General features: G+C 41.2%; 1 protein-coding gene across 3 annotated transcripts; it reads left to right on the forward strand.

Moving 5' to 3' along the window:
* Positions 1-1,450: 1,450 nt before the first annotated feature.
* On the forward strand, positions 1,451-9,932 carry usf1 (upstream transcription factor 1). Of its 3 annotated transcripts, none has more exons than XM_069676552.1 (11): positions 1,451-1,480; positions 2,156-2,217; positions 2,351-2,400; positions 2,857-2,969; positions 3,343-3,456; positions 3,955-4,108; positions 5,711-5,795; positions 5,936-5,994; positions 6,080-6,174; positions 7,050-7,193; positions 9,204-9,932. In XM_069676552.1, exons 2-11 carry the CDS (start codon positions 2,210-2,212, stop codon positions 9,291-9,293), a joined length of 912 nt encoding a protein of 303 aa, XP_069532653.1. In that variant the 5' UTR covers positions 1,451-1,480; positions 2,156-2,209; the 3' UTR covers positions 9,294-9,932. The 3 variants fall into 3 exon arrangements, with proteins under 3 accessions (XP_069532653.1, XP_069532655.1, XP_069532654.1); XM_069676554.1 differs by having other exon boundaries at positions 7,065-7,193; XM_069676553.1 differs by having other exon boundaries at positions 5,711-5,786.
* The last annotated feature ends 171 nt before the right edge of the window (positions 9,933-10,103 follow it).

A 10,103-nucleotide genomic window follows, 5' to 3' on the forward strand; every position in this document is an offset into this window, starting at 1 on the left:
ACAGCTGCAGCTGCGCTGGTGTAGCTCAGTGGTTACTTCGACTCTAATTCTTTCAGAATACAGAATCTCTGTCCCGCCGCGGGAATCGAACCACGGGCGCTGTCCAGCGTTTTCCTTCAATATGATCCAAAACTGTAACTCAAAATCTTTACAGTGATACACTATTTAAGAGAATTAAAGCACTATTAAAAGGCTGCCATGAACATTTGTCTTAGATATGCGAAAAAGAGTTACACACATTTCCCTGTATTAGCTACAGAACAGCAAACTCTCATGCTAATTTTGTTGCTATTATTTTTTACTGAATTTTAACACTTATTCGCATTGTTGTCATATACGTATAAAATGTACACTGAATATTCTAACCTTTACCCTTCATCCAGTTTAGAGCGTCAACAGTGAACCCTCCTGGCTAACATATTGCCTGTTTTAACCTGCATTCATGGGGTGTCGGAATAATCGGAAAAACAACTATCTGAATGGGACATTTGACACGAAGTCTCCCTCACGTTGGAACAGCAGCTGGGAAAGTTTGGTACCAGACTTGCAGTGTTGACAGAACTGACGTCACATTACGCAAAAACATGGCGGACCAAAATGAATGTTGGCTTGAGGTTTAAAAAGGTTTTATTTATTCACGTATTGTCTCACTTGTCCATCGTTATAGCGTATAAGGTTCTAACCGTAAGTTGCTTTCCACGTAAGGTTGCCCAATTTTGTACTGAACAATAAAATATAAAGCGATTAATTTTCATTCTGTCAGTGTCGTTTCCAAATTATGACTCAAATCCTATGAAACAACAAAAATCAGAGGAACGACTTGTTAACTTGGGATCTCCAAGCATTTGAGGAGCACTTGAATGCAGCATACATTTCACCTGTCAAGCTAGAAATAGTTTTTCCGGTTCTAACTCTTGTTTCAAAATAAAGTATTTAGGCTTTTTTATTATTATTATTATTATTATTATTATTATTCTACCGGTATGCAGAAAGTTGTGCAATATAATTACGAAAACCTGCATAATGTGTTTTACACATATGCACACATCTGTTTAACACATTATATCATAAAATGTGTGGCGTTAGTATTTCTGGGCAGTGTACAAGCTTGTGTATGATGCAATTTTGCTAAGCTATCAAAAATACTGAAAGTTTGCAATACCATTCCCGCCAGTAAAAACGGAATAAGATAAATTATTATAAAAATATCAATATGGTAAGTTTTATGTTAACTATTTGCTGTGACCTAGTATTTCTGAGACATCAGAATAGTTCCTTGACGCCCACTCTCCACCGGAAATGTTGCTTTATCGACCACAGACCGTGGGTCAGAAATTGATATTGCTTTGTGATTATAACATTTTATTTTATAAGTTACAAACTGATCTGGAATCATGCAAATTAATTTCCTTTCGCGCATGCGTATAGCAGATACTTATGCTGGTGTGTTGACAAATATCGGGGGAGGGACCACTGCGGTGTAAGTAGATCTTTGTTCACACTGGATACATTCAACATAATTCGGCTCCCTGTGGATAGCTGAGTCCTTTAAGTAACATTTAAGAGTTTATCATTTTGCTATTTCGGTTGCTGCCCCCAATGAGCTAGTGGAAAGGAAAGTGCTTTGTTAAACATCTGTAAAAACCGCTGGGGCCGATCAAGTAATGTAGCAGAAAGGAAGGATCCGTGTCTAGCGAGCTACAATGAAACCAGTTGTTTCCGCTTTGAACCTTCACCGTAAAATATGTGTTTACATACATATTAAGATATTATGGATTATAGATTATAGAAGTTAAAAAACAGATTGACTATGCAATTTATTTTAAATTAAGTTAAGTTCTTCTTTTACGCTGATTTCATGCTGATTTCATTATCGCCCACATACGCGTCCACACCTTTTTTGACCCATACCCTCTTATTTTAAGCTTTTATTTTGAAGGCAAAGGTGGCTAGGTTCCGTTATCACTCATGGTAAAGTTCGGCCTGATGCAGCTCCAAAGCTAGCTAAAAAACGACCGTTTTCTGACACTGTTTCAGGGTTTAATCTAATGCTTTAGGCTAATTGTTAGTAAAAGCCACGTCGGTAGTGAATATTGTAAAGTTACGACTAAGATCTCTCACGCATTTCTTTCATACTTATGAACTTGTTTCACAGTCTGGCTGTCGGAGAGAGTGAAGGCGGTCTCCTCGTCCAAGACTGTCGGCAGAAATGAAGAGGTGAGTGGGACGGTAAAATGCGCCATTGTAAACTTAAAGATGATAGACGAGGCTTAAACCCAGCTGACTTGCAAGTAGTTGATTAATAATCAGCAAATTCAACCAAAACATGACACGTTTTTTATTTTTCCAGCCAACAGAAAAGCCCTGAACCAGATGGAAGTATAACCGTCAACGAGGAAGGTAATAGAAAACACCTTTACCACCTTTACTAACGATTGTCATCTTCTTTAATCTGCCATGAAAGGGTTTTTAAAATTACTAAACGTTTGTCACGAAGTGTTATGATATTAGTTATGGGAATTCTGGTTCTTTTTTCAAAGCATTTAAAGCATACGTTGTTTTAGCTAACCCTGCACCAGTTCTCTAAAATAAAACAATAATGATAATAAGAACTTTATTTGTGTACAACACACTTTTAAATACACTTTAGACAAACTGTTTTCCAATAAAGCAACAGTACAACAACAATAAAAAGGAAACAAAACATAAAATCAAAATGGCAGAAGTAAAACCACATCAACACTTAGAGATACAAATTAAACAGTCAGAGATATAATTTAAGAGTATACAGGTATATAAAAACAGGTGTTATACATTGATTTAAATAATGTGTTTTTTTTATTTGTGCTCCTTCAGGGTCGGTGGCCACGGCAGAGGATCCTGCAGCTATTGCCACCATTCAGTCAGCTGCTACCTTCAGTGACCAACCCATCAAATATCTCTTCAAGACAGAAGGAGCAGGCGGCCAGGTGGGTGGGAGTATTGACCAAAACGTGTTAATTTCAGTAAACCTCTGAGGTGTTGTTTAAAATCTGGTGATGGGCAGTTTTTTTTCCACTAAGACGCTACGAGCTGACACATTTACTTGGATATATTCCACTTAAACACAAACATGCCGATGTAAGTCTAGAGGGGGAAACTTTAATTCAAGTAAAGGCAAGTATTTTTATACAGCTCCTTTCAGACACAAAGAAGTGTGTTACAGAGGTATAAACAAGACCGTTGGAAAACATTAGAATTGCGCTTTAAATACAATAAAAACACAATTGAAGCGTTGTATTCGTCACCTCACTTCAGTGATGATGAAGTTCTGACCTGTCATTGTTATGTCTTGTGTCCCAGGTGACCTACAGAGTGATCCAGGTGTCAGATGGCCAGCTGGAGGGTCAGACAGATGGCGCTGCAGCAGTCAGCCTGGTCACTGGTTTCCCTGCTACCACACAGGCAGTCACACAGGTGAGAAGAACACTGACTCCCTGTATCGTTGTGAATGTCCCACCTCTAAACCAAACTACCAATCTATTACAGCAACTTTTACAAACCTGACGTGTGATGATGCAACATTTTTTGACATCAAGTTGTTATTCATTTCTAAAATGGGTATTCAGAGAACTAGATGTAAAAAATCCACTAAAAACAATTAAGTTCTGTCGCTGTGTTTTTAGTATCAGTATCATCTCTTCTCTATCAACTCTGATCTGGTTCAGTCAGGACAGTTACCACTGCTAATAGCTACAAATAAAAGTGTTATATTTTTGTCCACATTTTCCTGGTTTGAACTAAAAATGTTGCAGCATTGTTGAATTTAATGACGGGCGCTGTCCAACATTACAGCATCTGAACATGAGCAGATGCTTACTGAGTTCCTTTTGGATTCAGTCTCATTTTTCTGTTGCACCTGTTGAACAGTGCAACACAAGACTAACAGTGGACTGAATGTGTGCTTGCTGTCAGGCCGTGTTCTCCCAGTCTGACGGGTTGGAGGGAGACGGCAGCGCAGAGACACAGTACACCTACTACCCCGCCACCATAGCAGACGCCACCACCGGCACCATGGTGACCACAGTGCAGGCCTCTGACACGCTGCTGGGCCAGACCACACCCACAGGTACTGTTATGGTCTTACGACACGTGTCATTTACTTTTAACTCTGGCTTTGTTGAATCAAAATAACAGAAGTGATTATGAAGTTAAAGGATGGGTTGGTTATTTTTAGATCTGGGCCCTATTTTTGTTTTTACATATCTTGTGGTCTACATGACCGACATGTACAGAAGGTTTTGTAATCGCTCCAGTAGATCGCTTCAGCTGGCGAAACGTTCCGGTACGGCTGAAAAGTCATCAAAGTATCTCTACATAAAAGTGTTTGTTTTTAACCACTGACAGACTCAGATTGTGATTAAAACTGTCAACAACATAACAGAAAGGATTGCTACAGAGATTTTTGAAAATAAAATCTGCCAGACCCAGTGGGAAAAAACAGTGTTTTTACTGCGCAGAACAAGACAGTTGCTTGTCTGCCAAAGTCTTGACCGGTTATTTTGTTTGTGCCTTTGTGTGTTGCTGGATCAGAGCTAACCTTTTAAAACACCAAAGCTGACCAATAACAAAAACTGAGAGAGGCAGCTGTAGGCGAGCAGCTCGAGTGTTCTACAGGGATAAAATGCTGTTTTATCCGTAGAGTCTGGTGGCTTTGAAGGGGTCGATGTAACGGCTCTTCCTGGTTTGAAGAAGACATCTTACATCAACAAATATGATGTCCATCTTTGAAGCCATCCTTTCAGTTATGTGTCACTTATACCCCTCATCCACTGAAATTAGCACGTTGACACAGGTTTTTTCAGACCTGGGAAGACCCGCTTATAGATGCCGATTGTCTCTTTTCCCATTGCCAGTGAAGTATACTCCTGACGTCACAAATGCGCCGGAAACAGGGTTAGTAAACAGTGAAGATGTTACGGTGGTCAGGTCTTTATTGTATCTATTACTCGTTCAGTCTGTTTATCAAACTCGGCGCCGACAAATTTGGAACGATGGTGGAGCGCTGCTCGGACGGAGACGGGCGGAAGTTGTGGCTGAGATGACGAGGAGTCACAGAAGTTACCGACGGAGCATAGCATTGCGCCAGAAAGGGGGCGGGGTTAGTGTGTTGACCCGGGTTTTGTTTTCCCATCAATGCTGATCGGAGCCGAGGCGATAATTACCCGGGTCTACTGCAGAGTCATGTGACCCGGGTCTGAACCTTTCCCACTAAGCATAAAAGCCGGGTGTTAGCGGGTTTTTTGACCAGTGGGAAAGTGGCTTTATCTTGAATAACAGTCTGAGTCTGTCAGTGGGAAAAAAAGCACTTTGATCAGGCACATTTGCTTGCAGGGATTATTCTGCAGTCAGTACAGCCTGTTTCACGTCTGGCGCTCAGAAGATCAGAATCTACTGAGGAAATTCCAAAACATTCGACATATTTGTCATTTAGTTAAAAAAAAAACATTCCAAAAAACGCCCAGGTATAAAAATACCACATAATTCCCCTTTAAATAATTGGGATATAATTTTTACAATCACATGAATGTCACATGAATGTAATGCATCTTTTAGCCAGAAGCATTTTCATTGCAAATAACTGAAAGGCTTTACAGAGTGCGTTTATAAAAATGTTCACTTTAAGGGGCTAAAGATGCTAAATGTCTACCTGTTATCTTTGGTTTCACAGGTCAGCTTTACGTGATGATGTCACCACAGGAAGTTCTGACTTCCAATCAAAGGACAATCGCTCCTCGCACACAGCCGTACATTGCGTAATTTCTTAATTATTAAACATATTTGCAGCACTAAAGCATCTAATGAACAGTGATCATTTTCAGCTAAATGTAGAAAATCTGCTGCTTCCAAAGAGTCGAGGAAACTTAAAACCTTTATATACCTAATTTGTTTTCAGGAAGCAAGAGGCTCCTCGGGCTTCCAGAGATGAGAAACGGCGAGCCCAGCACAATGAAGGTTCGTGCTCACATCTTTTATGAGAAGTTATGGATTATGGATGAATGGTAGAGCGGCGTCTTAAATCCACACATTTGTCTAACAGTGGAGCGCCGGCGCAGGGACAAGATCAACAACTGGATTGTGCAGCTGTCAAAAGCCATCCCAGACTGCAACATCGACTACACCAAAACAGGACAGGTGAGTCCTGCTCAGACTCCACTCCGGCTTCATACTGAGAGCCTGTTCGAGCCTGTGTCCACAAAGTGTTTTCATTTGGGAGAAAACAGCTGATAGGAGGCGGGGATGAAGCGTCTGTTGAGGAAAAACTTAAGAGCCGCTAATTAAAGTCAATCACAAGAAAATCTGTTTCTTTTTGTCGGTTAAAAGCGCGGTAGTAAAACAGAGTGCAGCCTCTGTGTAACTTCTTTGCAGTGAAACTGAGACGTTACAGAAACAGATGAACGTGCGCTCTGCAGCTGAAACTGCTGCTTGGTTTCCATCTGAGAATCTCCTCCGGGGTAATGAACAAAGAAATGACTGCGTTTATTTTGCAGACATATCTGGAGGTGCAAATTTTAGCTTTACGTTTGATCTGAATACACCTTCAGTCTGACAGCTGTAGAGCACGGAGGATGAGGGTGCACTACACGATGTATCGGAGACAACAATGCAGTGAACGTCACTGCCTCGACCAGGAGCTGCTGTTAGCTGGAGCAGTGTCCGGCTTATCTGTTCTTTCTCTAAATGACATATTGAACACTTTGGGACTGACGGACAAGCTTCTCCTACATTTTCTTGGTTTTAAAGGAGACGTATCCCGCTCTATATGATCAGTCCCCAGAAAATAAGTGGCAATGACGACACCAGCACCTTCTGAAAAGATTTTTCAACAGCTCAAAAAAGGCGGAGCGCTCTGAAAGATATGCAGCGTGGTCTCTTCTCATTGAGAACTAGTGAAAGAAGCGCTGTGTGGACACAAGCTCTTACATCGTCCTGGTCTCAAAAGGACGAACTTCTCATTGTTGCATTTTAAATAATTAAGAGAAAAACAAGTTCAGTTTCTGAATTTTTAGGTTCTCTTGTCTCAGAGCAAAGGAGGAATCTTGTCAAAAGCCTGCGATTACATCAAGGAGCTCCGACAGAGCAATCTGAAGCTGGGAGAAGATATCGGCACGCTCGATCGTCTCAGGATCGACAACCAGCTGCTCAGGCAGGAGGTACGTCGGACACTTCTGTGTCCTTAAAGCTAAAGAGGAAAGAGATGAGACGGGAAATGATCCACTGTAGTATTGCTGCATATTATTTATTATTACACTGCAGCTTCCTATCGTCTACTATCTCTGAAGCAGCCTGTTGCTTTGGACGCAGCTCCAGTCTTAGAGATTTAACTGTAATAACTGCGGGAAAAAAAGAAAAGAGGAGATAATAGTTGAGATAAAGAAAGAGGTTATTAGATACACAAAGCTGTAGGGTACGACAGAGAAACTGGTTACGTTGTGGATACGACCGAAAAGAAACATGAACCTGGAGCGTGTTGGTGGGGTGATGATGTTGTTTCTCTGCCTCTTTACTGCTCGCCTCAGCTGCCTGTATTATTTGTTCTGCTATTGCGTTTGTAATGTGGATGCGTCCTTATTCATGTTGTGTGATATTAACCCAGAAACACCTTAATGGAAGACTCATCCTATATGCCGTACCCACTGAGTTGTGAGGATGTGCCTGACACAGACGGTGTCCTGCTGTGTGGGAAATGTGTGAAAGTGCAAGTTGGGAAAATTTCCTGAATTGTCCGGAGTTCATGTGTGAAAGGAGCTTTCACCACAAAGGAGTCCCGCTCCATATAACCCCTTTACACACGCGCTCCTCACAATTTCAAGAAAATATCCAGACAGTCTGCCCCTGAAGTTTTCTACAGTTGCCCTTTCACACATGTCCCTCACAGCGGGAGACTTTCCCTGTCGGGCAGGACGTGATGTTAAAAAGTACGCTGTGGTCTCCACAAGTGCCAAACAATTTATTCAGATTCAGAATTCTTTATTAGTCCCAGAGGGCAATTCATTCTTACAATCTTACACGATCATAAAAAGAATAAAAGAAGAATAAATTTATGCGAAGGCTCTCACAACCAGAAGCTCCCAAATCTCTTCATCTCTCCAGTTTGCAGACGTCTCTATGAGGACTCTGTGTTGCTCCACACCTCCTTCTGTTGCTGTACAAAACCATCATCCAACCCACTTTACTGTACGGCTCCACCTGCTTTTACAACATGCTCTCTCACCCACACCCAACCTCACAGACTGCAATAACAGGGCCATTACACGCATTGCAAACACAATAGAACAGGACTTCACACATCCACTGCACGACCACCTCACCCTGCTGCCCTCGAGGACCAGGTACCGGACTGTAAGGTGCAGGAAAGCTCGGTTTGGGAAAAGCACCTGCAGTGATAGCGGCCCTGAACAACAGGCCCCGCTGAGAGTGTGATGTCTTGTTTTTGTTTTGCACAGTGGTTGTTTACTTTGTCAATGTTTATTTGGAGTCGATGTTTGTACAGTCAGTGAAGAAGAATTTCCCCTCTCGGATAATAAAGTTTAAAGTGTCTTTGCTGTCCTCTTGTTAATGATCTTTCTTCTTGCTTCATCCTGTTATGTGCGGCTCTTTTGGTTTCTTACCGGTCGATATAAACGCCATCACGCTGCCCACTCGCTCGCGGTGAATCCTCCTCCTGACAATTACCTGCTGCGTTCAAACATCGGCTCACCCCGACTTCTTGCACACATTTTACCAGGAGGCTAGCAGGAAGAAGTCTGCATAACGTCAGGGTGAAAAAATGTGTCCGTTTGCGTTCACACATGCAGTCCACCAGGACAATGTCGGGACATTTTCAGGAGTGCAGTGCTCGTGTAAAAGAGGCTTATGATTGGTTGCCTAAAACTAAATCAGTCACAACAGCAGCTGTAGCTTTTGCTTTCCATTTTTCTCCACAGATGAAGTTTTTTTTGGAGCAGATGCCACCTTCGCCTTGATCTATCTTTTTAAAGCCAGGATATTACTTTGCTATTAAATGATTATATACCAATCATCAGTCCAGTCTAAACCTGCTATTTCAACAGTGTATGTCTCAGTATGCTATGGTCATTGCATTCCTGATACAAAGTCCAGAGTCATCAGTTGAGTCATGATTACTTTAATAATACTGTGTTATCTCTGTTGTTGTTTCTCAGGTGGAAGACTGGAAGTCCAAGAATCAGATCCTGAGGAACCTGCTGCGACAGCACGGCATCGTGGGATCATCCAGCACAGAGCCCCAGTGAGGAACACGTGCGTTCGAAGACGACCACGTATGGGCCAAAAGAGTACTTGAAATGCTTTGAGATACTTTATTTGTGATGGAGTGTGCATAAAATAGGGAGAAGTGAAGATTGTCATTTAATATTCAAATCCAGCTTCTTTGCTAAGTGACGCCCTTGAATAATGTCTTTGAAGCTTTTTACTAGATTGAACTTGTTTGCTTGGGGAATACAACGCAATTTTGATAAGAGAGGAAATTAATCAACATCATCTTCCTCCACAAACGTGATTGTTTATAACCTCCAGTGCAGTAAGCGGTAAAACACGGCCCACTGCTCAGTCAGTTTGTTTCTCTTAACCTCTTCAGAGCTTCTCTGTATCAGATGCACTCATGTGAACGTCTCAGAAAATAACATTTTATCCACGCTTTGACTTGTTCTCATATTTTTTCAGTATCACTTTGACCGGTTGAAGTTTTTCATCCAGTTCATAGTTCGGCTCTTTTGCTTTGTATTTTTGTATGTTTCATGAAACCTCACTGGGGACAATAATTGCATTGCAACAATGTAACTAACTAAATAAACAGGGGTTGTTAAGCATTGCATTGTAGGTAGGCTATGTACTGTATGTCTTTATAATAAAAACATTAAATAATAACTGTATTGTCCTAAAACACTTTGAGTTGTGTTTATTAAAGTTGGCCAAAAGGTTAAAAGATCGGGCCCTTTAATTAATTATAAAAACAATATGAAAATGTTTTTAAAATATATTCCTCTAAGGGATGTTACCTCTGAAACTGTTGTTGAAGCTGTACAGAGTTAAAATCAGTACAT

The sequence above is a fragment of the Semicossyphus pulcher genome, unplaced genomic scaffold, assembly GCF_022749685.1.
Source record: "Semicossyphus pulcher isolate SPU_LCO1_2020_fin unplaced genomic scaffold, fSemPul1.0.p SCAF_26, whole genome shotgun sequence".
Lineage (NCBI taxonomy): Eukaryota > Metazoa > Chordata > Actinopteri > Labriformes > Labridae > Semicossyphus > Semicossyphus pulcher.